The 27828-nt window shown below is 44.3% G+C and overlaps 1 protein-coding gene across 1 annotated transcript in view; it reads left to right on the top strand.

The window, feature by feature from the left end:
* LOC138492142 (trichohyalin-like) overlaps positions 1-27828 on the top strand; it is a 782601-nt gene that overhangs the window by 265002 nt on the left and 489771 nt on the right. The window contains exon 11 of the mRNA XM_069619133.1: positions 13061-13173. Within this exon, the coding sequence (XP_069475234.1) occupies positions 13061-13173 (113 nt within the window). The remainder of the gene's footprint in view (positions 1-13060; positions 13174-27828) is intronic.

Here is a 27828-nt window from a genome sequence, read left to right as displayed (position 1 = left end):
TGAAAGCCCTGGCTGGGCTGTTCTGTGCCTTTACCATATCATATAGAGGGCCGAAGTGCAGATACCCCTCCAGTCTTTACACTTGTGCTACAGCAGTGGGATCACTGGTTTTAAGACTCGATGTTTAACCTAGCTACTACACAATTTCCACACTTCTTTATTAATTTAGAGTTCTATTAGTTTATACTGATAACTACACTACAAACAATGAAAACTATTACAAACGGTAAATTGACCAGGATGAGCTTAGAGGCTCTCTAGAGTGCTTGTGGATTGAGAGGAATATATTTTGTAGATAGGTCTAGGACAGAGTTTATAGGCAGATTGTGATAATCATGATGAAAATGGGGGGGCCTCTGATGGCGTCTGGTGAAGTCACAGATGTTGCCACCTGGATTGCCACGTCTCCTGTCACTTCTATTCCAAAACCCAGCACTGTTGCTCAGGGAAATGCCCTGGAACTCGAGTTATTAAGGATGAAGTTAGCCTTTGAATACAAAAAATTAGAGACTCGAGCTGAGGTGAAGAAGGAGGAGTTGGCACAACAAGTTATACTCAAGGAAAGAGATCTTGAACTCCAAGATAGGGATCTTGAACTCAAAAACAGAGACACTGGATGTCAAAGACTCCAGCTAGAGAAAGCGAAGGTGGAAACATCAACCAAACCAGCTGAGAGTGTCAGGTCTCCATCAAAGGGTTCTGATATCCACCAATGGATAGAAGCCTTTGAGATGGCTTGTGGTATCCATGATGTAGACCATAGAGATTGGGCTAAGTGTTTGTTAGGTAGAGTACCTCAGGCTGGTTATGACTGTATTCTGAAACTGGGTGTGGAAGAAAGAGGCCAGTATGAATGCATGAAAGCTGCTTTGATGGCCAGGTTTGGCAAGGCACCTGTCCAGTACCTTAAGAGGTTCAGGGATTATAAGAAGAGAGAAAATATGTCTTGGGTTGATTGGGTGAGTGCTGCACATATGAATATGATGGGATGTGTTAATGGTTACAAAGTGAAGTCTTTTGTTGAATTGTTCCACATCCAGTTTTTCTGAGGCTTGTTCACCAGAGCTGCGTCAGTATATTGCTGACCAGAATATCTTGGACTGCATTAAGTTGGCCAAGTTGGCTGATAAGTCAGTCTCCCACAGGGTGTCCCCTAAGGATCCCAGTGGGAAGGACAAGGACACGGAGAAAGGGACACCTCAGAAGGCTGAAGAGTCCATGAAGCAGCCACATCCAAATAAAACTAAACATTCTCCCTCTAAGGTGCAAATATCTAGTGGGGATAAGTCTCATGTGGGTGGGTGGGGTTAAGAGTAGTGGTGCTCCTGCTGCAAAGCAGGCTCTCAGTGGATGCAGTTCAGTCCCTCACATTCCTGGTACCTGTTGGCACTCTGGGGCCTTGGACCACAGAAAGGGTGACCCCCAAGTGTAAAGGTAAGGCACTTGATGTCGAGGCTGTCAGCCTGATCCAACCTTACTTTATGCATGAGGTGGATGCCACTGCCCCCCCCCCCCCCCTCTCCAGAAATCACCTTTGGTGCCCCTGTAGTTATTTCCTTAGTGTCCTTGGGGGCCTGGGACCAGCACTCCAGAATACTGGCTGCTATCCCACAGAATACCAGAAGAGTTTTGAGAAGTGTCCTCATAAATTGCCAGCCTTCCACTGTATTGAGAGTCACTGGGGCTAGCATGACAGTAGTGGGCATGACCCCGCTCAGGCCAGAGGTAGGTGCTCCTCTGAGTACCAACAGGTTAGCTGGTGGGCCTGCCAAACATTCTCCTGTAGCTCTAGTCACCATTCAGATTGATGACAAGGCAGCTAGGCTTCCTGTCCTGGGTCAGGACAATGTACCTGCCAACATTTTGTTGGGGATTGACTTAGTGGAGATGGGGTTAATTTCGGATGGGTTACCCCTTACTGCCGCTGCAGTCACTAGTTCACACCAGGTCTGACTGATAGTCAGTCACCCAAGCCAAATGGGAGACCCAAGGTTAAGAGGAAGAGGAAGAATACCACCTCTGTGAAGGGGTCTCCTTCTCTCCCAGTGGTGACCCTTGACTCAACTCCTGAGGGAAAAGAGCCAGAGTACCCTCCTCAGGGAGAGGGACTCGCCCCAGAGGATCACCAAGGCCTCCAGTGCTTGTTAGCTGAAGGTGGGCCCTCTAGGGCGGATTTTTGTAAGGGCTAAAGAGTGGCACTCTTCTGAGGGTCTAAGAAAACTGGCCCTGGCCCAGGCACAAGGTGGAGTGCCTAGGTCCTTTAAGACCTGTTGGGAGGGTGAGCTCCTTTACTTTGAGCCCACTCGGCCTGCACCTGGTGCAGTCAAGAGGATGGTTGAACCCAGGGTATACAGGCCCTTTCTTTTGCAATTGGCACATGAGGTACCCTTAGCTTGTCATCTTGGGACCAAGAAGACCAAGCAAAGGCTCTCAGCCCACTTCTATTGGCCCAGAATAGGACTAGAAGTGGAAGCTCATTGCAGGACCTGTCCCACTTGTCAGTTGTCTGGCAAGACTGGAGGCAGTGTCATTGCCCCACTGCAGACTTTGCCAGTGGTTGGCACACCATTTGAGAAGGTGGGCATCAACATTGTTGGTCCCCTTGACCTTCCCACATCAGGTGGACACAGGTTCATCCTGGTACTGGTAGATCATGCCACCAGGTACCCTGAGGCTATATCCCTTTGGACCATAACAGCCAGGGTGGTTGCTAGGGCTCTCCTGGGCATCTTTATCCGAGTTGGATTTCCTAAAGAGGTATTCTCTGATAGAGGAACCAACTTAATGTCTAGTTAGATGAAAACTATGTGGAAGGAATGTTGTGTAACCTATACGTTCTCCACCTCCTACCATCCTCCAGACCAATGGTCTGGTTGAGAGATTTAACAAGACTCTCAAGGGCATGTTTGGTGCTTTGGAAGAGCCCCTAAGGAGAAAATGGGATCTTCCCCTAACATGCCTGCTGTTTTATTTACAGAGATGTGCCTCAAGAGGGTGTTGGTTTCAGCCCCTTTGATCTCCTCTTTGGACATCCAGTGAGGGGGCCCCTTGCCCTAGTATGAGAAGGTTTGGAAGCCACCCCTCCAGGTCCTGCAAGCAAGTGGGGGACTATGTGTTAGGCCTCAGAAGGAGGATGGGACAGATGATGGGCCAAGCAACAACCAATCTTAAGGCAAGCCAAGAATTGAACAGGTACTGGCATGATCTTAAGGCCTCACAAGTGGATTGAACTCCTGGTCAGGAGTTCCTTGTGATGGAGCCTACCAAGCCTCGAGCTTTGGCAGATAAGCAGACTGAACCCTTCAGGATAATCTCCAAGATGGGTGAAGTCAACTATCTGGTTGACATGGGTGTTCCTGGGGTAGCCCCTCAGGTCTTCCATGTCAACAGGCTCAAGCCTTTTCACAGGAGAGGAGAGGTCTCATGCCTCTTGCTAGCGTCAGAGCAAGAAGAGGATGACAATGGGCCCATTATTGATTTGCTGCATAGCAACCCTCAGGATGGTTCAGTGGAGGAAGTGCAACTCTCTCCAGATCTGACACCGGTGCAGCAGAGGACCTGCAGGGCTTTGCTCCAGCAGTATGCCCCTCTGTTCTCACGGACACCAGGCCTCACCCCATGGTGCTGGCATGATATTGACACTGGTGGCAGTGTACCTGTCAAAAGCAGATGCTACAGGATGTCGGACACTGTTAAGAGCCACGTCCAGGCAGAGGTTGCCAAGATGTTGGACTTGGGTGTTATTGAACCATCAAGCAGCCCATGGTCCAGCCCAGTGTTCCTTATCCCCAAGGCAAGTTCCCAGGCAGGTACCAAGGATTGGAGGTTCTGTGTTGACTGCAAGGGAGTCAATGCAATCACCAAGGCTGATGCATACCCATTGACCAGGGCTGATGAGCTTGTGGACAGGATAGGTGCTGCCAAGATTGTGAGCACCCTTGACCTCTCATCGGGCTATTGGCAAATAACTCTGACCAGGCCAAGGAGAAAACAGCTTTTATAACACCAGAAGGGCCCTACCAGTTTAGGGATATGCCTTTTGGGTTGAAGAATACACCTGCCACCTTCCAAAGGTGAGTCAATCATGCTCTCAGTGGGATGGAGGCCTTTTGTGTGGCCTACCTGGACGATATTGCTGTCTACAGTTCCACCTGGGAAGAGCATTTGACACACTTGGATAGGGTGATACAGGCCATGAAAAGGGCCAACCTCACTATCTAGGCAACCAAGTGCCAGCTAGCACAGGGGGAAGGTCACCTACCTCTGTCATGAGGTAGGATGGGGTCACATCTAACCTCTCCCTACTAAAGTACAAGCTGAACAGGACTGGGAGACTCCCTCTACTCCAACCCAGGTGAGAGCTTTTTTGGGCCTCGCTGGGTACTACAGAACCTTCATGGCAGACTATGGCACCATAGCTGCCCCTCTGACAGCTCTGACATCACACCTAAGAAAGTTCATTCGAGTGAAGACTGTCAAAGAGCTTTGATGGTTTGAAGGAAAGTCTGTGCAGGGCACCTGTTTTATGTGCCCCCGATTACAGCAAACTCTTTATTGTGCAAACTGATGCCCGTGACACTGGAATTGGAGCTGTCTTGTCTCAGTTAGACAACAAAGGGAGAGAACACCCCATCATTTTCATCAGTAGGCAACTCAAGGGTAGGGAACCTAAGTGTGCCACTGTTGAAAGGGAGTGTTTTAGTATAATATGGGCACTTAGGCATTTTTAGACCTTACCTTACAGGGTCTGCCTTTAAGGTCCAAACTGACAATAAACCTTTAAAGTGGCTTATGCAGATTATGGATGAAAACCCCAAACTGCTCAGGTTGTCCATTAGCCTGCAAAGGCTAAACTTCACCATTGAGCATAGGCCAGGGAAGAGTCATGACAATACAGATGGACTTTCCAGAAGGTATGTTGACCGTCTGGATGAGGGTAACAATCTTGTGGGAGATCAGTTGCCCTAACCTCAGTCTGGGGTTGGGGGGCGTATTTGATGCTGGAAATGCCTTATGGTGAGACAGGGTCTTCTAGTGCTTTCCCTACCACTTCTGTGTGTGTGTGTTCTCTGTTTTCTAATTGTCCAAAAAAGAAAAGAGTGGGCACTACGTTATTAATTGCTGTGATAATCTATACTTGGTAAGATATTTGGTCCTGTCGCCAGAGTCCTCCCCGTTGCTTAGGGAGGTGTGAAATAATAATATACTGTTGACTGGTCAGTTTTCACCAGTCTGCTGGAAGGACCTGTGTGGGTATCCCACTAAACTTCTTTTGAAAGTATTCTGTATTTCCCAATGATTCTTGAAAAAGTACCAATTGATTCAATTAATTGTAATAAAGATGTTTTTATTTGACAATCTGCATCTTTCTGAGGCCTTTAGCAAACGTTTATGTTGTCCAATGCATTTCGGTCTATGCTAGACCTTCATCAGGAACTATTGATAATAAAAAGATAAAAATAAAAATAAAATTTAAATATTAACTAAAATGTTTATATAACCATACATTCACAAATAAACCAATCCTATATTTTCAATTTTGCTTAACGTCAGCTATATTAAACGTATTGAAAAAGTACCTGTGTAAAACGTTGCTTTCAATCTTTGACCTTATTTACTTTGCTTCCTCGTTGGAAAATTATCCAATTCCTCTTCACTCAAACGTGCTAGTTTGCATTAGCTGTTGTATGTCCTTTATGTGACTTCCTTTACTTCCTGGTAATCTAAACAATAACCAATATACATTTGAAGTCTAACAAATATTAGTCACAAGTTGGTCTATTTGCTAAAGTTTCACCTCCCCACAGGGGAAGTCTTACCTGTTATTCACTAGTGTAGTAGTAGCAGGGCACCTTGCTCGCGTGAAAACGCGTTGCTGGTTGCCCCGTTTGCTTTTATGTTGCAAAAAATGGCGCCGGCACGCAACGCGGTGACGTCATCAACGTGATGACGTCATCGCGTGCTGGCGGCCATTTTGAAGTGTTGAAAAAACATCAATTAGACGTTGGCTAATCCTTTGAGAGTACTTATATTCATGTGTTGGCTTCACTTGTATTTAACTTCTAGAATATGAACTTTTCATTGCTGAACTATATAGAACCAGCTAATAATGACATACTTAACAACTTGGTATGAAAACTAAACTCGAATTATAAATATAATCTCACATTTATAATTACTGTTATAGCTCCACTTAAAGTACTGCATATGTTTACTCAATAGTTAAAGCACAACAATCTATATTCAACATTTCTCAATATAAACACCTGGTGATACTAATCAATAGCATACTTGTACAATCTCTGTTGTCATGTGACTCAATCTTCTGAACATGTTGGACATTCAATAATCAACAGTATACTCACGTTCCAAATATTAGTACATAATTTCAACTTAATCTCATTAGGTTTGCTTTAAAGAAAGCATGCAAAATTGCATTCCTCATTGAGACCATTTGGCTGCATGGAGTTGAGTTTTTCGATCCAGAAAGTTTCTTTCTGGTTTAAAAGTCTGTTAATGTCCGCTCTTTGTCCTTGGGTAACTTCAAGTACATCCAAAATTTGAAATTTCATTTGCGCTATTTGATGCTGGGCTTCTCTGAAATGTCTCACCACTGGAGATTTAATGTTACCTGTGCGAATATTCGAACGAAGTTCATTCCATCTTATTTTCGCTTTGCGGACAGTTTGTCCTACGTCGTATTTGCCACATGGGCACTTAATACTGTATATAACGTTCATAGTGTCACATGTTGCAAATTTTGTCAAATAGATTTTGCGACCTGTATTTGGGTGAAACACAACATCCCCCTTCTGAACCATGTTACAATTCGAACAGTTCAAAGATGGATAAGTTCCCTTCTTGTTTGGTCTTTGTTTTTGTACTTGAATATCACTCTCTATAAGCATATCCTTAATGTTCTTACTTCTAGTATAGGCAAACATTGGCGAAGTGGTGTAAAGATATCCCAATGTCCTGTCTTCTGATAGAAAATGCCAGTGCTTCAAGACAATTTTCTTAACCTTCTTGCTTTCTGTGGAATATTTCGTCACATAGATAAACGGAATTTCTTTAATTGCTGTTGATTTCGTGAGTATCTCTTGTCTGTCCGTTATTGCCACTTTGGAAATAGTCATTGATCTCTCTCTTGTGTTGAGTAACCTCTTTGTAAAAATCTCGTTGCCATCTCTTGTATTTGTTTACCACATTCCACTTCGTCTTGTACTATTTTCTTAACCCTTAACATTTAACTGTAAGGGAGACTTGTAAGGGTATTCTGAGGGTGAAAACTTAGATGGTGTAGTAGGTTGTTACGGTCACTAGATTTGCGGTACAAAGTGGTAACAAGCTTAGAATCTTGATGTGACACAGTAACAGCCAAAAAATTGACTTCTTTTTTACTGTGAGTTGTTGTAAATTGTATGTGTGTATCAATGGTATTGAGAAATCCTGTAAATTGTATAAACTGTTCTTCACTTCCCTGCCAAATTCCGAATACATCATCGATGTATCGTCTACAATATTGGAGGTGTTCTTTCCAAGTATCCTGATTCAGAATGTTCTCTGTTTCAAATCTGTACATGAAACTATTGGCGTAACTGGGCGCCATTGTGGCTCCCATGGAGGTGCCACTTGTCTGCAAATAATATTGTTCTTTATATCTAAAGTATGAATTTTGTGAGATGAAATCCAGAAGAATCATTAAAAATTCTTTAGATGCTTCTACCCCTCTGGTATTCAGTAAGAGCCATTCCACTGCTTCCTGTCCTTGGTCATATGGAATTGAAGTATATAAACGTTGTACATCTGCAGTAAGAAGTAAGATCATTAAGGATATGCTTATACGTAGTGATATTCAAGTACAAAAACAAAGACCAAAGAAGAAGGGAACTTATCCATGTTTGAACTGTTCGAATTGTAACATGGTTCAGAAGGGGGATGTTGTGTTTCACCCAAATACAGGTCGCAAAATCTATTTGACAAAATTTGCAACATATGACACTATGAACGTTATATACAGTATTAAGTGCCCATGTGGCAAAAACTACGTGGCACAAACTGTCCGCAAAGCGAAAATAAGATGGAATGAACATCGTTCGAATATTCGCACAGGTAACATTAAATCTCCAGTGGCGAGACATTTCAGAGAAGCCCAGCATCAAATAGCGCAAATGAAATTTCAAATTTTGGATGTACTTGAAGTTACCCAAGGACAAAGAGTGGACATTAACAGACTTTTAAACCAGAAAGAAACTTTCTGGATCGAAAAACTCAACTCCATGCAGCCAAATGGTCTCAATGAGGAATGCAATTTTGCATGTTTTCTTTAAAGCAAACCTAATGAGATTAAGTTAAAATTATGTACTAATATTTGGAACGTGAGTATACTGTTGATTATTGAATGTCCAACAACATGTGCAGAAGATTGAGTCACATGACAACAGAGATTGTACAAGTATGCTATTGATTAGTATCACCAGGTGTTTATATTGAGAAATGTTGAATATAGATTGTTGTGCTTTAACTATTGAGTAAACATATGCAGTACTTTAAGTGGTGCTATAACAGTAGTTATAAATGTGAGATTATATTTATAATTCGAGTTTAGTTTTCATACCAAGTTGTTAAGTATGTCATTATTAGCTGATTCTATATAGTTCAGCAATGAAAAGTTCATATTCTAGAAGTTAAATACAAGTGAAGCCAACACATGAATATAAGTACTCTCACAGGATTAGCCAACGTCTAATTGACGTTTTTTCAACACTTCAAAATGGCCGCCAGCACGCGATGACGTCATCACGTTGATGACGTCACCGCGTTGCGTGGCGGCGCCATTTTTTGCAACATAAAAGCAAACGGGGCAACCAGCAACGCGTTTTCACGCGAGCAAGGTGCCCTGCTACTACTACACTAGTGAATAACAGGTAAGACTTCCCCTGTGGGGAGGTGAAACTTTAGCAAATAGACCAACTTGTGACTAATATTTGTTAGACTTCAAATGTATATTGGTTATTGTTTAGATTACCAGGAAGTAAAGGAAGTCACATAAAGGACATACAACAGCTAATGCAAACTAGCACGTTTGAGTGAAGAGGAATTGGATAATTTTCCAACAAGGAAGCAAAATAAATAAGGTCAAAGATTGAAAGCAACGTTTTACACAGGTACTTTTTTCAATATGTTTAATATAGCTGACTTTAAGCAAAATTCAAAATATAGGATTGGTTTAATTGTGAATGTATGGTTATATAAACATTTTAGTTAATATTTAAATTTTATTTTTTATCTTTTTATCACCAATAGTTCCTGATGAAGGTCTAGCATAGAGCGAAATGCATTGAACAACATAAACGTTTGCTAAAAGCCTCAGAAAGATGCAGATTGTCAAATAAAAACATCCTTATTACAATTAATTGAATCAATTAGTACTTTTTCAAGAATCATTGGGAAATACAGAATACTTTCAAAAGAAGTTTAGTGGGATACCCACACAGGTCCTTCCAGCAGACTGGTGAAAACTAACCAGTCAACAGTATATTGTTCTCTGTTTTCTGCCACTGAGGTCCAGCTGGACCTCTGGCAGTGCAGCTCTTCTTGTTTTCCTTTTGGCGAACAACACCCATGAGATACCCTTATGGCAACTATGGGTGGGCTTACACCATTGTACCCCTTATGTGTGTTTTTGGGCACCTGTGTGTTGCCCACAGAGCAGTGTATGGGCAGGTGGCAGCTACATGCTGACTTGGCAGTGGCTAGGAGTGTGCTCTGAGTGTCCTCCATTTTAGGACACCCAGGCCCTGCCATCGGTATCAATGGATTCCTGATGGAAGACAAGATGGCCCCTGTGTCCTCTTGGTTTCAATTGCCTTTTATCTTGTTTCCCAAAGTCCTTGGCAGCCCTGTCTATGTTCTCTTCCTCCTGAGTGGCTGTTGGGTGGAAACACCATATATGTCTCTATACCCTTTGTTCCTGACTGGCTGTTGGGTGAAAAAACCATATATGACTCTGGGGCTGCCTCCTGTCTGCTTGCTCGGAGCCTTCCCAGGGGATGTGTGTTGTGGGTAGACCCTATGGGTGGGACCTGTATGAATGGAGTCTGAAGTGAACTCACTTTCTTTGTTATGGGTATCTGGTTTCTGTGTGTGTGTGTGAGACACAAAGAATGAGACAGCCCTGACTGAAACTGACATGAATGCAGTGCAGTGTGCTGAAAGACTGTGTACTTACCCCAATTCACATTCTTTTTTATGGGTGTCTGGGTGGAGTGAATGGCCTGAATGCATGTGAGCCTGATTGGCTGCCTGCCTGCATGAATGCCCTTCTGCGTGATTGGCTGAGTGAGCCTGGCTCAGCCAGAGTGAATGGGGCACAGATGTGTATAACTCAGGACTTCTCACTTACCAATTTGTTCAGAAGCTGAAGTCGAAGCTGAAGCAAGAAGAAGCTGTTCCTTGAAGCCCAGCTGGAGGAGAAGTCTGCTGCTGCATTTCTTCATGTAATCCAAAAGCTGCAGTGTTCTTCCAGAGAGGACCTGCAAAGGAGACCTCTGCCCGAGCTATGAGGGACCATTGTGCAAGCTGCTACTCTTCATGAGAAGCACCCAGGAAGCCAGTCAAAGAAGAGAAGGGGTCTTCGTGAGTCCTGAAGAGGGGTGCCCGGATATCTCGAGTTGAAGAAGTCCATTGGTGTTACCAAAGGTCTGGAGGTGTGTTTCGTGACCGCTGGAAGCCGTTGTTGTCTACCGCCCAGAAGAGGGTGCACCCTGGCATAATGCCGATAGACACCCGGAGCTGCAGAAGTTCCAAACTGCCCAAGAACAATTTAAGGGACTTCCCTGCCATCATCACTGACTACTTTTTCCAACCAGAGAGAGTCTAGAGTCTCAGAGTGCACAGGAAGGTTCGTCAGTGGGTTTCCCGCCACCAGAAGGTAACGAAGATGTCCAGAGTGTCCAAACTTGGTGATGGTCCGTGAAATACTTCATTGGTCGAGTCCAGGTCACCAGAAGCCGTACCGAGGTCCGTGCTGTGGCTGCAGCAGCAAAGAACCAAGTCGGAAAAACGCGATATTCTGAAACCCGACATCAAAAATGACGTGTGCACCTGTCGTTGCCAGAAGTCATCCAAGGGTCTGAGGGGTCTTACTCTCATCTGCCAAGCCTTTAAGTAAGGAACCCAGAGCAAGGTTCATACTTACAGGACTTCTACAGTCCGATAAATCATCGACCAATGGAGAGCATGGCGAAGAGCAAAACTGCTGCACTTCAGAAAGACTTTGCTTCTATTTCTCTTCTTGGGCTCAGCATCCCAGTGGCTCCTTCTTCCAAGGGAGCGGTGCGGGGGGGCATTCTCGGATGGAATCGTCAAGTGAAACCGAGAGAAATGTTGTCACTTCGCCTGCCACGGCACCAAAGGTACTGTGACAAGGAAGAGCATCTTCTAACCACACAAGTCATCCAGGGGTCCAAACTTGGTCTTGTATCCTATCTCCTATGGCCTCTCTGGTACTTTGGGGGTGGTAGAACCTTTTAAAAGAAAGCAGAAGGTTATTGAACATTATTGGACTAGGCTGTGAAAGACAAGATAAGTTACTCCCTAACTTCTTGTTACAGGTTGCCCAGGTTGGGGGTGGGGGGCACCTTCACACAGAAGTGTATATCTAGTCTAAAGAAAGCCTCTGCCACTGATCACAACTAACTTGCCTTTTGTCCCTATTCTATGCTGATACACCTCACTTAAGAAGAATTCACATGCCTATTTAAAACTGTTTGCAGTTAGCGCATCTATTACTGGATTTAAGTATTGTGTGGTACCACATAGAGTGTATATATTTGCCATTCTTTGAATAAGTATTTTCAAGTACAAAGTGTTATTATTTAAATGTATATATATTCCTGAATCTTATTTTATATAAATAAGCTGTGTTATCACCTAACAAATTGTGGACATTCCTTTGTGGGGACTTTGGGGATTCACTGTACTTAAGAACCATCTTGCATCACTTCCTGAAAGATTAAGCCTGGGTGCTCGTCCATTGCTACCAATTGAGAGCCCTGACTGGGGTGTTCTGTGCCTTTACCCGGTTTACTGTGATATGCCCGGAAATAAAATCTCAAAAGACCGAATTATTATTTGTTTTCTTCTCCCCCTTTGACCGCATATATATGTAGGGAGAGACACCCCGCACCCTCCTTACTCCTCCACATTTTTTATTAACTTTACCCCCCCCCCAACACCCACATATATATGCAATCAAATTGGGCATATCAAATTCGGTCTTTTGAGATTTGGTCTTTTCTACCTTAGTCTTTTTGGGTGTTTTCCCTTTACCCTACCATATAGAGGCCAGAAGTACAGATAGCCCCCTCCAGTCTTTACAAACAGTTTGCCCCACCTTTGCCTAGTGCATTTTCGATGAATATTTCTTACCACAAACTTGCAGATGTAAGTATGGGTAAAGGATATAGCAAGGGGAAGAACAGGGGTGGAAGGCAGGGTGTGGGGGGTTTCCGCCCGTGGTTTGTGATAAAATAAGTGAGCCAATTTGGCAAAAAATAATTGGAGGCAAAAAATGCATTAAATATTCATTGAACCTGTCTGACATCTATAGAACATATAGCACATTTCCTCCGATTTTGCCCACTTTATCATAGACCAAGATACATTTCACTAAGACAACTTTCTAGGAATGTGAACAGTGCTTTGATCATATGTAGGTCTACAACTTTTTGTGATGTGATTCTTTGCAGTTTCTTAATATTTATCTTGGACCTGGAAGTTGAGGTGCAAGGTTGTGAAGAAGTAAATCCATTTTGATGTATATTATGTATATTATAATGTCTTTTGTATGTATAGTGTGGAAGCCTGAAATATTCTGTATTGTTCCGTTTTTTAATCAATATTCTTTTGAACCTTTGTATATAGGATTCCTTTCTTCTGTGTTTTATTAGATTTTATTTAACTACTAAACCATGATGATGATGATGACAACAGTGAGGATGCTGTTTTTGCTCCTTTGCATTTATAGTTTGTGCCTGAGCAGCTCTATTTTTTTCAGCAAATGCTTCAGGAGCTGGAGTCTCTGAGACATGCTTTGGATGTCACTGAGAAGGATGTAAGGAAAGCTGAGTCCCGCATGAAGGAGAGTCAGAGCAGAGCAGACGAGAGACGGTATGAGAAACATCTGTAGTAAACAGAGTGCCTTGTTTTTGGGTTGACAATATTTCACCAAATACGTTTTTACAGTAACCAGAAGATTATAATTTTTACGGGGTCCATGTGAATCCGCCGGTAGCCTGACGAGTGGCAGTGTTTCTACTGGTCACTTTGTAATGGTGTCTTTATCACAGTGGTCACCTGTGGGTTCTCTCACAGTTCAGGGTCCAAATTGCCTAATTCTTCTTTTTGAAGAGCCTTCTCCTGCACCCCATGCTAAGCCTTGCCCATCTCGTCTCACTCTGTCATGTTTCCTCAAAGTATTGAACCACATCAAACTCGATCCGGGCAATGGACCACAATTCAGAATGACAGGTTACACACTGTGCCTCACTCAGTGAGGTCCCAGTCAGTGCCTCTGCGGAAGACTAGAAACTTTGAGATGTGGGGGGGGTCCTGCAGAGAGAGGGGACGGGTGGCCCTTCACTGCGTCTTCACAGGTATGCCACCACCTCCTCCCCTTTTTGAGCCTTGGGCGTTTCTTCCTGCTTCACCCTCACTCTTTCCTCCTGTCCTGATTGCTTGAACTGGCACACGCTCTACCCACTCTACGTTCTTGACCCGCCAGTATTGGGCCTTCTGTAGAGTCATGTACCTATTTTTATTCCCACCTCTCAACGTTTAACCCCCTAGAATCCTTTCTTTGTTTTAAAACCCAAATAACATGGGGAAAAAAACCACTTGTGTTTAGGTCTGGCTAGAGAAATTGTTGCCAGAGCTCTTGAAGATGCATTTTGGAAGGGACTTGCTATTGTCAATCAGCTGATACACCATGATGCAGAATTAATGCATCTTGGTGAAAGCTATGTTATGGTAGCAGTCATTTTGTACAAGCAGGTGAAACTGTTGTGGAGAAACCTATTGAAAGTTGCTTGTTACCACTTCTTTTGTTTCCATGCAGCTTGTTACTTGTTTGTTTACACTTTTATACTGCATTGCTTTATTGTTTATTTGTTGCTATTTATGCTGCTTGGTTTGTTGATGATTTGTGTTTTTGTTCTTAGAACATGCCTTTCATTTTCTATGGCTGCCAGTGTTGGCGTTCCATACTAAGCAGCTGCTATGTGATACCAAGAGTGCCTTTCAGTAGATGCTTGCATCCTAACTAAAACAGTATTTGCACATGTGCCATCTTAGAATGGTAGGACATACATGACAGTGTTGTTGTTACGCATGTGTTTGTGAGTTCATGTTTTTATTCAGTTTGTGTTTTCTTTGTGCTTGAAAAGGTTCAGCTGCAGCATGTGATGATAAATTAGAGCAAATGAATGTCTGCATTTTGTTATAGGAGGACATTATTGTTGTGTGTGCTTAACTTTGAGCTGTGTGACATGTAATGTAATGACACGTGTGAATGGGTAAGAAGAGATGGGGGAGCCATCTCAACCTGGGGTGAGAGGCCTACCAGGGTTTTCACCAGTGCCAGTCCTTCCCAAAAGACAGAATGTGGGAATTGGAGACCCTGAGTCTCTGTCCTGTCTACCTGTGGCTGCAGGACTTTTCTTGTGCCATAAGTGATTTACATAATGCTGGGCAGTCTCTCTTTGTTTCTTCCATAGGACTACAGTTTCCAGAAGCCTTGCCGGTGGAGAAGAAAACAATCCGCTCCAGAGAGAACGAGAGTAAGCGAGGAACTGCCTGATCATGGAGCAACCCGCACAGCAAACCGGCAGCACAAACACTCTACATGGCACAGACATGTGCAGGGAAATCAAGCTTGCCCTCGGCGAGACCGCAGAGTGGTCCACACAGCTCGCCAGCAGTCCTAGTACTCTACGTGATAGGTCAGAGACAGATACCTTACCTGCAGCAGGACTGTGCAGCAGGCCCCTTGGCAAATCGTCAGGCCAGTTGCTCCGACCGTCTCCAATGTGAACTGGGACATTGATTATGATTGTAGCAGGCCATCGTTGCCTAGAGCCGGCGGATCCGCGTACTAGAAGGGGACAGGGCTTATGTGTTTGCTTACCTCTAACACCTCCTCTGGTGAAAAGAATACCAGTGATGGGCCTAGGAAACCAGCTGAGGGAGATTACTAATGAAGTGGAAAGGGAGAGGATAATAAGGGGCACCGGAAACAGGAAGTTCTGGGATATTCGGGTGAGGTCAAGGGAAGGAAGGCTAAAAGACCAAGCAGAGGAAGGATGACCCAGAAAAGGATTGCTGAAGGAGTGTGCAAGGTGAGGTATTGATTGGTAATTGATTGGTATTTTGGTGCAAGTGTGTGTGCAAGGTGTGTGAGTGAGTCTAATAGAGGGAAAGTAGAGGCTGAGTGAGTGGAAGGTGAGTCAGAGTGAGAGTGAAAGTGAAAGGAGGGTGGCTGGAGGAGCAGATGTTGATCAAGTGTAAAGTAGAGTGTGTAGTAGTGGAGAGGGGGAAATAGAAGTGGAGAAAGGAGATTACTAGTAGTGGAGAGGGGAGAGTTGTAGTAGAGGCCCGAGGAGAGTAGAAGGAGATCATTGGAGGAACAGACGGAAAGTGCAGAAGAGGGGGAGAAAGAGAGTGGTTGGAAGAAAACTGAGGAGAAGTAGATCAGAGGGAGGGCAAGGACAGAACATCAGGTGAAGAGTACAAGAGTTTGCCAGAAAGGACTAAGCGAGACGTGAGTGTTTGGAAGGCACTTCTTGTACTAATTCTATTGTGGGATCTAGGTTAGGATTCACCTAGTTTGTTCCCAGAGAGACCAATAAAAAGGGTGTTTGCCTTTAGGCCATCACAACCAGCCAGGCAATAATTAGACAGTAGGGGTTACTGATCTGTAGCGAACCACCCGGGAGAGACAAGAGTGAGGGACAGCCCTTAATCGGCCCCTTCTCAAAACCTTCCATAAAAACCCTGGAACTATCTTCAAGAGTTGGCGTGTTATTGAGGCCCATCAGTGACCTACATCACAGTGAAATAATCTGTGTTATTTTATAGGAGAACATATTTGCTTATGTATTTTTTTTGAAACATAGCATGAGCATGACATATGGACCGCAAGTCAGATGCAGCACATCAGGTCATGATTATTGCCCTCCAAGCCACTTCTGTTTCTGCAATGAATTATAGGTGTTTGATCCCTAAGCGTGAGTGAGTAAACAAAACAAAATTCGAATTAAAACTGCATGACACATGTCATTCTCTTAGGGTTTAATTTCATATATGGTAGAGGTACAAAAACAGGAAATCACAAAACATAAAAATGCTAAACATTTTCTTGATTTGGCTTTATTACAGCCTAATCGTAATGATGAAAACAGTAGTATTCTTACATCCCGTCCCCTTTCCTCCATACTCTTGGGATGTCCCATGGGATGTCCCACGGAACGCGAGATGGGAAAATGTGTATTTTACCTCCCCCACGCACTGCACCCAACCGCCAGTCCCTTTCTCTCTCAGATGGGTACAGAGTGTCGAGTGCATCTAAATTCAAAACACCCCTTACAATATATGCCCAACAGGTTTTGCAGGTGCATCGGGTGCTCACAGCGATGTTCCTACGCAGACCTGCACGCCTTTTGGCTATTCTGTTTAGGGAGGACGCACGCGTCCTCTTTTCCCTCCTTTTTCCTCTTTCCCGCGTCCTCTATTAGCCTTCTTTTCCCTCCGTTCACTTCTGCACAGTCACAGGCTTTGTGAGGCCACTTTCGGGGAAGAGCTCACGGAAGAGGACCAAGGTTTCATCATGTCAAGGAAGAAGGTAAGTGAACCAACATGTTATATGCAGGGGTACCCTGTGCTGGCGACACTCTAAAGGCAGGATCTCCAACCAGTATATCATGAGCCACTTGTAGCTCGCCTGTTTCTTTCCAGCAGCTCCTTGCATCAGATACCAAAATGAGCACTGTCTGTTTATTTTGGTGTCTGAGAGCCCTGGGCCTCTTCCCCCTTCCCTCTCCTCTTCCTGCAAAGCAAACAGTCAAAATCTGTGCACACTGTGAGAGGAGGGCCTGCATCGGTTCTTGAAGGGCTCGTGGCAGTGTTCCAACAAAGGATTAACTATCGAAAACAAAAGTAAATAGGAAATGTGTTTTGTGACCATTATTGCCAAGAGGTACAAATGATGGCTGAATAGAAAGGGAAGCGATGCTTAAATCTGAATGCCATCTGAAACAAATCTGGGACTGTGATAATTTCAGTCTCACTGCGTTTCTTTAGATTTTTGTCGGTGAGCATTACTTTGTATGCTGGTAATGGTAGGCTTTCAATCAGAATAGGGAAAATAAAGCTACAGCTGTAATCGTTTTTTTCTCAGCGTGTCTGTTTTGGGAAAAGGCAATACGTGTGTGTCCCAGCTTGCAAGAAAAAAAGTAAATTTATCAGGAACATGTTGCTGTTTATAGTAAACCTGTGAATTCATTTATTTTATTTGAAGATACTTAGTTCCCTGTTTTAAGGTATTAGTACCCCAATTGCATTAAATGGAGTTTGCCATGATATAGAGGAGCCCATCTCTATGCATGTCCCAATACCAGAATTCAAGCGCTAACGTCAATTTTACGTTTAGGTAAATTTGTAAAATTACTAGGTGCACTGCATTCTTGTGCTTGTCCACTTCCATTTATAAAACTGAACACGAATGTCAAATGACATGTGCTGTCAATGCCAAAGTTCTGTTTCAGCCTATGCTTTACAAAACAAGAGTATAAATAAAGTAATTAGGTGAGAAAAGTGAGCAGTGGCTTGTATGGATATATTTTGATATGTATTGGATTAATATAGCTTAACCCCTTGACCCCTTAACTGCCTCGGGTTTTCGCTCCCAGTGCCGAGGCCTTGTTTGGATATTTCGCTATGTCGCATTCAATCCCTTGTAACTCTTTTGTTACAAGTGATATCCCTGCCAAATTTTGCACCCTTTTCTTCCGACATGTAGGCGGTCATAACGCCACCAAGGATTAGCCGATTGCTGTAGGGGGTGTGAGAAAGTAACAAAAAAGTGACAAAATGTTGTGTGTTTTCAGAAATTGCCAATAAAATGATGTACAAAGAAGCCTGTGGTTTTTGTTCTTGTAAGAACTAGGAACAAATGGTTTGCAGTTCTGAATTCACAATTTTCCAAGCTTTCAGGAACAGGCTGAGTGGAAACAGAAAAACATATTTTTCAAAAGGTTCCCATCAGTTTTGTGTGAGGCAGGCTATTTTTCCCTTTTTTTAATACAACATACTTGGCCAGAATGGTAGAGGAGGGTAGGAAAGCTCAATGGGAACACAGAAAGGCATACATTTCTGAAAAGTAGACAACATTCCAAGTTCAGGAATTGGTCATTTGCGCAGATCAGGCAACAACTATGTACCTAAAATTGGAAAAGGGACAGAAACAAAAGTATGTGCTGGACATGTTTGCACTTGTATGGTAATGGCTTTTGTGAATATTGAGATAAGCAATGCAATGCTACATTCCCCGACTCTTCTAGTTAGGAAATCGCACATTTTTTTAATGTTTCACAAAGCAAGCAATACCACGAGCCAAAAACTGAGCCATGGTACACAGGATTTTTATGCTGATGGCATAAACGGACGTACTTAGCATTTGAAAATAAGGAAAACTAATGTGTTGAAGAATGACGAGCATACATTTTTTTGAAAGAGCACAGGCAGACCTTTTTGAAGGGTAGGTTACAAAAGCGTACAGTGCCTAATGCAGCGACTAAATGTAGGTCACATTTGGGAAATGAAAGGGTTGTGTAACAAAGTGCAGTAGGAAATGTATGAAAACGTTATCAAAGCCAAGAGAAACAACAAATGTCTTACCTTCCCACATACCGACAGGTGTCCTGACAAAATTGGTACCTCACCATGTGTGGGTTCACTGATCTGGGCGCAAAGAGAAAAGGGTAAACCCACTGGTACATCAAACGCCCTGGTGAAGACTGGATTTGGGCCTGGGATAGCGCAGCCACCAAGAAAAACCAGGAAACGCATGCATTTCTGAAAAGAAGACACCTGTGGGAATCCAAAGAGGTCTGACTTGCACAAATCGCCATAGAATTTATTACCCACAAGGCCTGGCAAAGTCCAAAATGTAGGGAAAAAAACCACAATTGTCAGACATTTGCCACCAAGAAATCACCGAAAAACGCTGGCAACACATGTCCTACCTTCCCAGAGGTGTCCAGATGAAAATGGTACCCGACATGTGTGGGTGCACTGACCTGGGCGCAAAGAGAAAAGGCTAAACCACTGGTACATCAAACGCCCTGGGGAAGACTGGATTTGGCTTTGTGGTCAGCCCACAGATTTGGGCCTGGGATGTTGCAGTCACCAAGGAAAATAGAGAAGCAATGCATTTCTGAAAGGAAAACACCCGTGGGAATCCAAAGAGGTCTGACTTGTGTGATTCGCCCTAGAATTTGTACCCACAAGGCCCGGCAAATTCCAAAATGTAGGGAAAACGAAATTTTCAGACATTTACCACCAGGAAATCACCGTAACACACAAGGAACAACACGTGTCCTACCTTCCTACGTTCCCACAGGTGTCCCAATGAAAACGGTACCTCACATGCGTGGGTGCGCTTACCTGGGCGGAAAAGAAAAAGGGTTGACCGTCCCCAAGTCCAGCGGCAGTCTAAGGGAGCCCTGGCAGGGTCACCATCCTTCCCCGGAGGGAAAAGGTATACTGCAGCACGGCCAGAGCTCCAGGACAGCCAGGGGTGCTACCCCCAGTCTTGGGCGCCTGTCTTTTAATGTGGGTCCACCGTCCACAAGTCCAGCCACGGTCCCAGGGAGGCCCGGCAAGGTCCCCATCCTTCCCATTAGGGAAAAGCTGTAATGCAGCACAGCCAGAGCTGCTCTTGGAATGCCAGGGGTGATGTCCTTGGCCATGAGTGCCTGTCTCCCACGTGGGTCAATCATCCCCAAGTACAGCGGCGGTACCAGGGAGCCCCTGCAGAGTCCCCATCCCTCACTGGAGGGGAAAAGCTGTAATGCAGCCCAGCCAGAGGTCCAGAACAGCCGGGAGTGCTGCCCCTGGCCTTGGGTGCCTGTCTCACATGGGGGTGGGTGTTCCCAGGAAGCCCTGGCAAAGTCCACATCCCTCCGTGGAGGGAATAGCTGTAACGCAGCTCAGCCAGAGCTCTAGAACAGCCAGGGGTGCTCCCGTCGGCCTTGGGCGCCTGTCTCCAATGTGGGTTGACCGTGCACAAGTCAAGCCATGGTCCCAGGGATCCCCAACAGGGTCCCCATCCATCCCCAGATGGAAAAGCTGTAAAGCAGCCATGTCAGAGACCACACAATGACAGAAACATTCACGTTCTATAGTTACCCACCTTTTCTCAGTGTCCTTCAGCTTTCTGCTGATTAAGGTGTTCCCTGGCTTTCTCATCCAGTCGGCTGCAAACTGCACCTATCCCTGTAATTGAAGCATCTGTATGTACAATGGATGATTGATTATAATCAGGAGCTCTCAAGATTGGTGCTTCACAAAGGGTTTTCTTCAGTCCTTCCAAGGCCTTAGTGCACTCCTCATTCCACCTGACCTTCTTGGGGAATTTGGGTGAGGAGATCCCATTTAAGGGAGAGGCTATGATCCCATAATTCTCTGTGAACTTCTTGTAAAACCCAGTGAGACCTAGGAAGGCTCTCACTTGAATCCGATGAGTGGTAGGGTTGGCCCAGGCGTATACTTTGCTAGGCAGTGGCCTAATTCCACCTCCTCCTACTTCATGCCCAGGGTAGTTCACTTTACTCTGACTAATGTGACATTTAGTAGCCTTTATGGTCAAATGGGCCTGTTCCAGAGCCTGCAAAACATATCCTAGGTGGTGAACATGCTCTTCCCAAGTGGGGCTCAACACTGCTATGTCATGCAAGTATGCCATGCAGAAGTCCTATAACCCATTCAGAACTTGATTCACCATCCTCTGAAATGTAGCAGGTGCGTTCTTGAGTCCAAAAGGCATAACCCTGAACTGGTATAAGCCTCATGGGGTGGAGAATGCAGTTATCTCCTTGGCATGGTCCGTCAGGGCTATTTGCCAATAGCCTGAGGTCAGGTCAAATGTACTGAGGAAATTGGCTGAACCAAGTTTGTCCACCAGTTCATCTGTCCTGGGTAAAGGATGGGCATCAGTCGTGGTGACTGCATTAAGAGCCCTATCGTCCACACAGAATCTCAATTCAGTGGTTCCTGCTTTTGGCACTAGTACAACTGGACTAGCCCATGGACTAGTAGGTGACTCAATAACCCTAAGGTCAAGCATCTTCTGGTCCTCTTCCTTTATGTGAGATCTGACATTCTGTAACCCCTGCTTTTCACAAGGACACTGTCACAAGTGAGACTATCATGCTGCCCCCAAGGGCTCAAGTCTGGTGTTAGTGAAAACAGGGAGGCAAACTGATTCAACAGAGCCTTGCACTCCTCCTTTTGTTGCGGAGTCAAATCTGAAGAGAGTTTCACTCCTTCAATTGTCTCATCTGAAGGTTGTCCCCTAAGGAGATCAGGGAGATGCTCACTTTCTTCCCCCTATTGATCAGAAGCTAGAAGCAAAGCTCCTAGTTCTGGTCTGGAAACATAAGCCTTTATACGGTTAGTGTGATGGAACCTAGGGGCCTGCTTGGATTTGAGCAAGTCCATTAAATAATTGGCCTCTCCAGGTTTGCCTACAATCTTGAAGGGACCAATCCATTTGTCCTTTAAGGCCCTCTGCCTTGTAGGTACCATAACCAATACAAGCTGGTCTGGAGTAAATTCCACCATGTTGCCCTTCTGGTCATGCCAATGCTTGACCAGAGCCTGACCTGCTTTCAGGTTTTCTGAAGCTTCTGTCATCAGTTCCATCCTCTTCCTGAGGCCCAGCACATAGTCAGTGACTCTCACTGGCTGTAGGGAAGAAGCACACTCCAACCCTTCCTTGATCAGGGCCAAAGGGCCTCTGACTGTATGACCATAAAGAGGTTCAAATGGGCTGAAACCAACCCCTGTTTGAGGGACTTCTCTATAAGCAAAGAGAAGGCAGGGCAGTAGAAGGTCCCACTTTCTTCTAAGGGGGTCCTCTAAAGCACCTATCATAACTTCATAGTACAGTTAAACCTCTACACCAACCCATTGGTTTGGGGATGGTAGGCTTTTGAGAACTTCTAAGTCACTCCACAGTTTGTCCACATGGTCTGCATGTAGTGGGACATAAGGTTTGATCCCCTGTCAGAGATTAGTTCCTTGGGAAAACTACCCATGTAGAAATACCATGGAGGGCCTTGGCCACTGCCTGAGCAGTAACAGTTCTCATATGTTTAGTTTAGTTTATTATTTATATAGTGCACTGCTAGAACCTGGGGCATCCAGGTGCTTGGATATGATTACATAGTAATGAAGGAATGTTACAGTTACAGTTTTGGTAAGAATAGGTAAGCATTACATGAATGAGTAGACGTTACATACATTGGGGGCATTGATAGGAGTGTTACAGTTACAGTTACAATTTTGGTAAAAATAGGTATGCATTACATGGGTGAGTAGACATTACATACGTTGCGGGCATTGTGAATGCAGTTTGCTGATAGCATACATATTATACGATGAGAAGGAGACAGTTGCTGATAATATGTACATCGTCACTCAAGTATAAATTGTAGTTCAGTTATTAAACAGTACACTGGATAGTGACGTGTTTGTACATATTTGAAAATAAGCAGGATATACAGTGTGTACAAGTGAGTTGTCGTGAGTCTAAGATTTTATGCTTCTTTAGCCAGAAGCCAAGTTTTGGCGCTGTGTCTAAAGCGATAGAAAGATGGTTCGACTCTCAGGTCGGTTGGTAATGAGTTCCAGAGTTTTGCTGCAAGCACTGGGAAACTTGTGCCACCTGCTTTTTGGAGCTTGTATCTGGGGATATTTAAGCAAGGAGTTTGGGGTGATCTGGTAGGACGGGATGGTGTGTGGAGCGTGAGGTTGTCTGAGAGGTATTTGGGAGCTTAGTTGGATAAACATTTGTGTGTGAGTGTTTTATATATTCGATTCTCTGAGGTATGGAGAGCCAGTGACAGTCGCGTCTGATAGCAGAGATGTGCTCATGTTTGGGAATGTTCATGGCTGCTCTTAGTGCGCTATTTTGAATTGCTTGCAGTTTGTTGATGTCCTTTTGATTGGTGCCCAGGTAGAGAGCGTTACAATAGTCAACTTTTGAGAGTATTAACACTCTGGCTAGTGTGGTGCAGTTGGGGGTAGAGAGGTAGGGTCTGCTGGCATTGATGAGCTTGCAAGTGTATGCGGTGGAGGATGAAATAGCGTTGATCTGTCTTGTTAGGGTGAGGGAGGAGTCAAGGTATATGCCAAGGGTTTTGACGCTGTTGGAAACAGAAATGTTGTTACCGTCAATGGTGAAGTATTGATAGAAGGCCTGTATGGCCCCAGGATGCCTGGTAGCATGGTCTACCACAGCCAGTCTAAATCGGTTACCTGAGGAAGTTGCAGGGTCTAGGGGACAAACAATGTCAATCCCCACCCTCTCAAAAGGGCTTCCCACCACAGGGAGGGGCACTAAAGGTGCCACATTCTTGTGTCCACCCATGCCAGAAGTCTGACAAGTGTGGCAGCTCCTACAGATCTAAATCAGCCCCCATGTTCGGCCAGTAGAAGTACAGAGGTGGCCTCTCTTTGGTCCTCTTGAAACTCAAGTGACCAGCCAAAGGGATCTCATGTGCCAACTGTAGGAACATTTGTATCACCTCCTGGGTTACTACCAATATCCTGTAGTCCCCTGGGGTATACTCAGTAGGTTCAATGTAGAGGAGGTCATCTTCCCAGTGAAGCCTATGTTTCCCCGACTCTTGCCCTTCCAGCTGGGAAGCTGTCTGCTGGCGCAGACCTTCTAGAGAGGAACACCCTCTTTGTCCTCTGCTGAAGTCTGCCCTAGAGGGTCCACCTTCTGCAAGTAAAGTCAGTAGCTCAGGATGGTCTCTAGGATCCAGATCTACAATGCAGGGTAGGTTTTCTTCCAGCTCTGTGTCACCAGTAGCTGATTCCACAGAATCTGGCTGGTCCTCCCCCTCAGCATCAGCTGGAAAAGGGGTCACTGGGGTGACCTTGGACAGTACTCTCGGGGATGTCCTTGTCCTATGTACAGGTTTAGGTTTCAGACCTTTCTTTTTCCCAGAGATCTTGGATTTCTCCTTAGTCTCTTTTCTTTTCTTGGAAGTTGAATGGTGGCCTTCCTGTGGACTGGATGTATTGGACATCTCCTTAACCTCAAACTGAGAGTCTCTTAAGGTTGCCTCTCTGGCCAATCTTGCTTGCTCCTGCTTCTTTTCGCTGGGAGGCCTCATGTACTAGACACTACTCCAAGAGTTTTCAAGTCATTTCCCAACAAGACTCTCCCTGGCACTTCATTCTGTACACTAACAGGGATCCCAACAGTCATGTTATGGCACTGGATGAGAGCTGGCAGAATAGGAACCATTTGGATAGGGCACAGAGACGTTTTTATGGGACGGCAAAAGGGGCACTTGCCCTGTGCCCCCACCTTGGAGGGGGGCCCCACAAGGCTGCCTGATCTAAAGAAGTAAGATTCCATTGTTCAACAGACTTAATTAGCACATGTTAGGATCTTTTATGGCATGTTGCTGAGGCTCTAATCCTATTGCCTGCCGGTTGTTGACAAGTACATTCTGCCTTGATCAATTCATCATGTAATGCTTTCTATGTTCACTGTGGTATACATAGTCTGTTTGTTCACTACTGCACAACTCCTGTAGCATTCTTTTCTTCTTGGGGGAATTATGTTGATCGTGTACAATAGCCAAAGATGAAGTTCATATTGATAAATTGAGTGCCACAATGGTTCATAAATCAGCTCTGTGTTTTAAGCACTCATTGCAGAGATATGTGTTCATATGCAAGATTAGAATGGCACATTCCAGCAAGGCTGGTTGAGCCTTTCCTATGACTTAAGTTTATAAACCTGCCTGCATATGTACTTGATTTTGCAGCACAACAGGTGCTAGTATCAGCAATGTACCTGCACCAGATAGAGGCTGCTATAAAAACGAACATGTCATCCGTATGGTGAAGGTCTAGAAATTGGTTTGTTAAGGTGGGGTGTTGTAAAACCTAGGCAATCACCTCCAACGATGAGCATAAACTGTGAGTCCAAGATATGAATAAGTATCCAAATTCAAGGCTGTGGAACCAAAGCATCATGCTTGTTTCCTGGCTTTGCCAGCAGATGATACAGCGATCTTGGTCAAATCATCTAATATCTCAAACATTACTGCACTGTCTTCTGTGAGGTTTGCCTTCTCTCATGCTGGTGGCATCCTTTAGCCCATTACTTGATCTTTTATCTTATGTAGGCCATTTGAGTGGAAGGGGTGGTAGACAGAAGAGAGCAGACCAGATGTTGTAGGCCTCGGGCAAGCATATTTTAAGGTACACAAAGAGCTTGGGGAATTGAGCTCCTCTCTGCACCAGGCTAGGCCAATAGCAAGGCGTTGGTCTGTCGCCTCTCTGGGTGCACTAATGGTTTATACAACCATTAAAATGTGTGTGCTACTTAACTTATGTTTGTAAGAAGGTAAGAACAGTGCCCACGTTTGATAAAGAGCAAAGTCAGCTCGAAACATATGTCCCTAAGGGGGCACACCTTAATAAAGACACCATATGATATTTCTAGTACGATACTTCATTTTCAGTGATCCTGGCACAACACCCGGGGCAACCAGTTAGGCATATTTTAATGTATGCTCATTTGACACAAAAAATAGTTTGCTTTTTCGTAAAAGTGAAAATGTTTTTCTGCAATTTCACAAGCCAGTGTTTTGGAAGTATTTAAAGCTTTAAAAAAAAAAGACAAACCCAGATTAAATCTGTTAAATCACATCCGTTGGTATACTGGTACTTATATACTTCCCTTGATGATGGAGAGAATGAAGCTAGAATAATTCCAATTTTTTGTTAAAAACACCTTTCTATAATATTTTGTTTTTAAAAATTGTCATGTTTGGAAATGTGATTTGTGCACTTTCCAAGTCTGTTTTATAAAATGAGATTATTTTAGTTCATGGTAAGAACTAGAAAATAAAGTGTTCAAATGCAGAAATTGCAGAGTTGGCAGAACTCCCAGCTTCACCCCATAACCAATGTGAGATTCTGGGCATCTCATTTAATCCTCTCTTGCCGAACCTCTGAACATTGTCAGTCCTTAAACCTTTCAAAATTGTCAGCGATTTCCTTCTCAGGGTATGATCTTCAAAAAAGCCTCACTCATTGGTTCACTGGCTAGAGTGTTGCTTCACTATAATAGTGAGCATTGATATACTGCACACCACAGGCACGGGTTCTTTTGATCTCTATGGCAACACTATTTAAAAACCATGTCCCACTTCTCATCTCAGTCTGTGTGGATACAGATACCCTCCAGGTAGTTTCTAATCTGCATCCACTATCCATGCTCTAGTATGGGTAGCTTTCTCTTTCCTTCCAATTGGTCTTCTCTATCCAGGCTTGAGCACTTTTTCATTCTGTGAGGCAGATAATGTGAGTTCTCCGTCTATTCTGTGTTACAGGTACATTTTGCATATGGTCCTGCATTAATTCTAGAGGCTGCATACCTTCCTGGACGCTATTTATAAAACATATCCTGTATCTATACTAGAACAGAAGTAACCTCTTCGGAGACTGCTAATGTTGGCCTTCAAATGGTATTTGTTTAACATTCTGATTAGAGCAAGAATGAAAGAGGGTAAGGGGACTTAAAGGGAATAAACATGCTGATTTTGAATGCTTCAAGGCAGCATATCAACCTATACGGTATAGGTTGAGATTGCGGCGAGTGGGGGTTGGGGTTTACAACCAGATAGTCTTGATCACTTAATTCCTTTTGTTTGTTGGAGGGTGGGGGGGAGGGGTGAAGATGTCCATGCCCAGGGCCCCGAAAGTGCTTAAAATGGCCCTGATCGGGTCTCCTGCAAGTTTAATGGGACCTTTGGGTGCCTTAGCTACATCCTCACGTTTCATCAACCACTGTAATGCTTGCCCTTGTGTCTGTGATGGCAGGGGTCTCCTGACCCTTTACAAGAACACTGCCCTTATAATATTCTTTGGTGTTATCTGGAATGGAGTTGGAAACACCCACATTCTGTTGTTCTCACAGACCCTGGGACACTAAAGATACACTGGCTTGAACTCCAATGGGGTCTTCAGCCAATAGTTGAAAGTGTGCACTTGCCATTTGTGCTTCTTCCTCAGGGAAGAAGGCTATGAAGGCAGTGTGGACCCCTGAAGGTTTACCTTTTACATCTGGGATTCCCTTTCACATGATCTACAGACCCACATACAAAACATTTTCCAAATGTTCTCTGGAATGGGGGGTTCTGCTGACCTCCCTCTGGTTTGGCACCAAAGGGTTCACTAGACCTATCAGGTTTCCCATGGAATTTTTCCTTGCTATGTTTGTGGCCACCTTTTGGATGGTGGGAATTAGAATTATCTTTACCCTCCTTCTTTTGCTTCTTCCCCTCTTCCTTCTTGTGAGGTGCCCCAGAGTCTTTGAGTGGCCCTGCTGGCTACCCATAAGTCAGCAGCTTGTGCTAGCTTTTTAGGATCAATTTCCTAAGTCAGCCAAGTGCTGTCTCAGCTCAGGAGAGCAGGCATCAAAAATAGATTCAAGCAAAAAAGATTTCTCATTCCTTT

This window comes from Ambystoma mexicanum, chromosome 10 (assembly GCF_040938575.1).
Source record: "Ambystoma mexicanum isolate Mex_15411 chromosome 10, UKY_AmexF1_1, whole genome shotgun sequence".
Classification (NCBI taxonomy): Eukaryota; Metazoa; Chordata; class Amphibia; order Caudata; family Ambystomatidae; genus Ambystoma; species Ambystoma mexicanum.
Note: the sequence above shows the minus strand (reverse complement) of the source record. Positions and strands in the feature narration are given on the sequence as shown.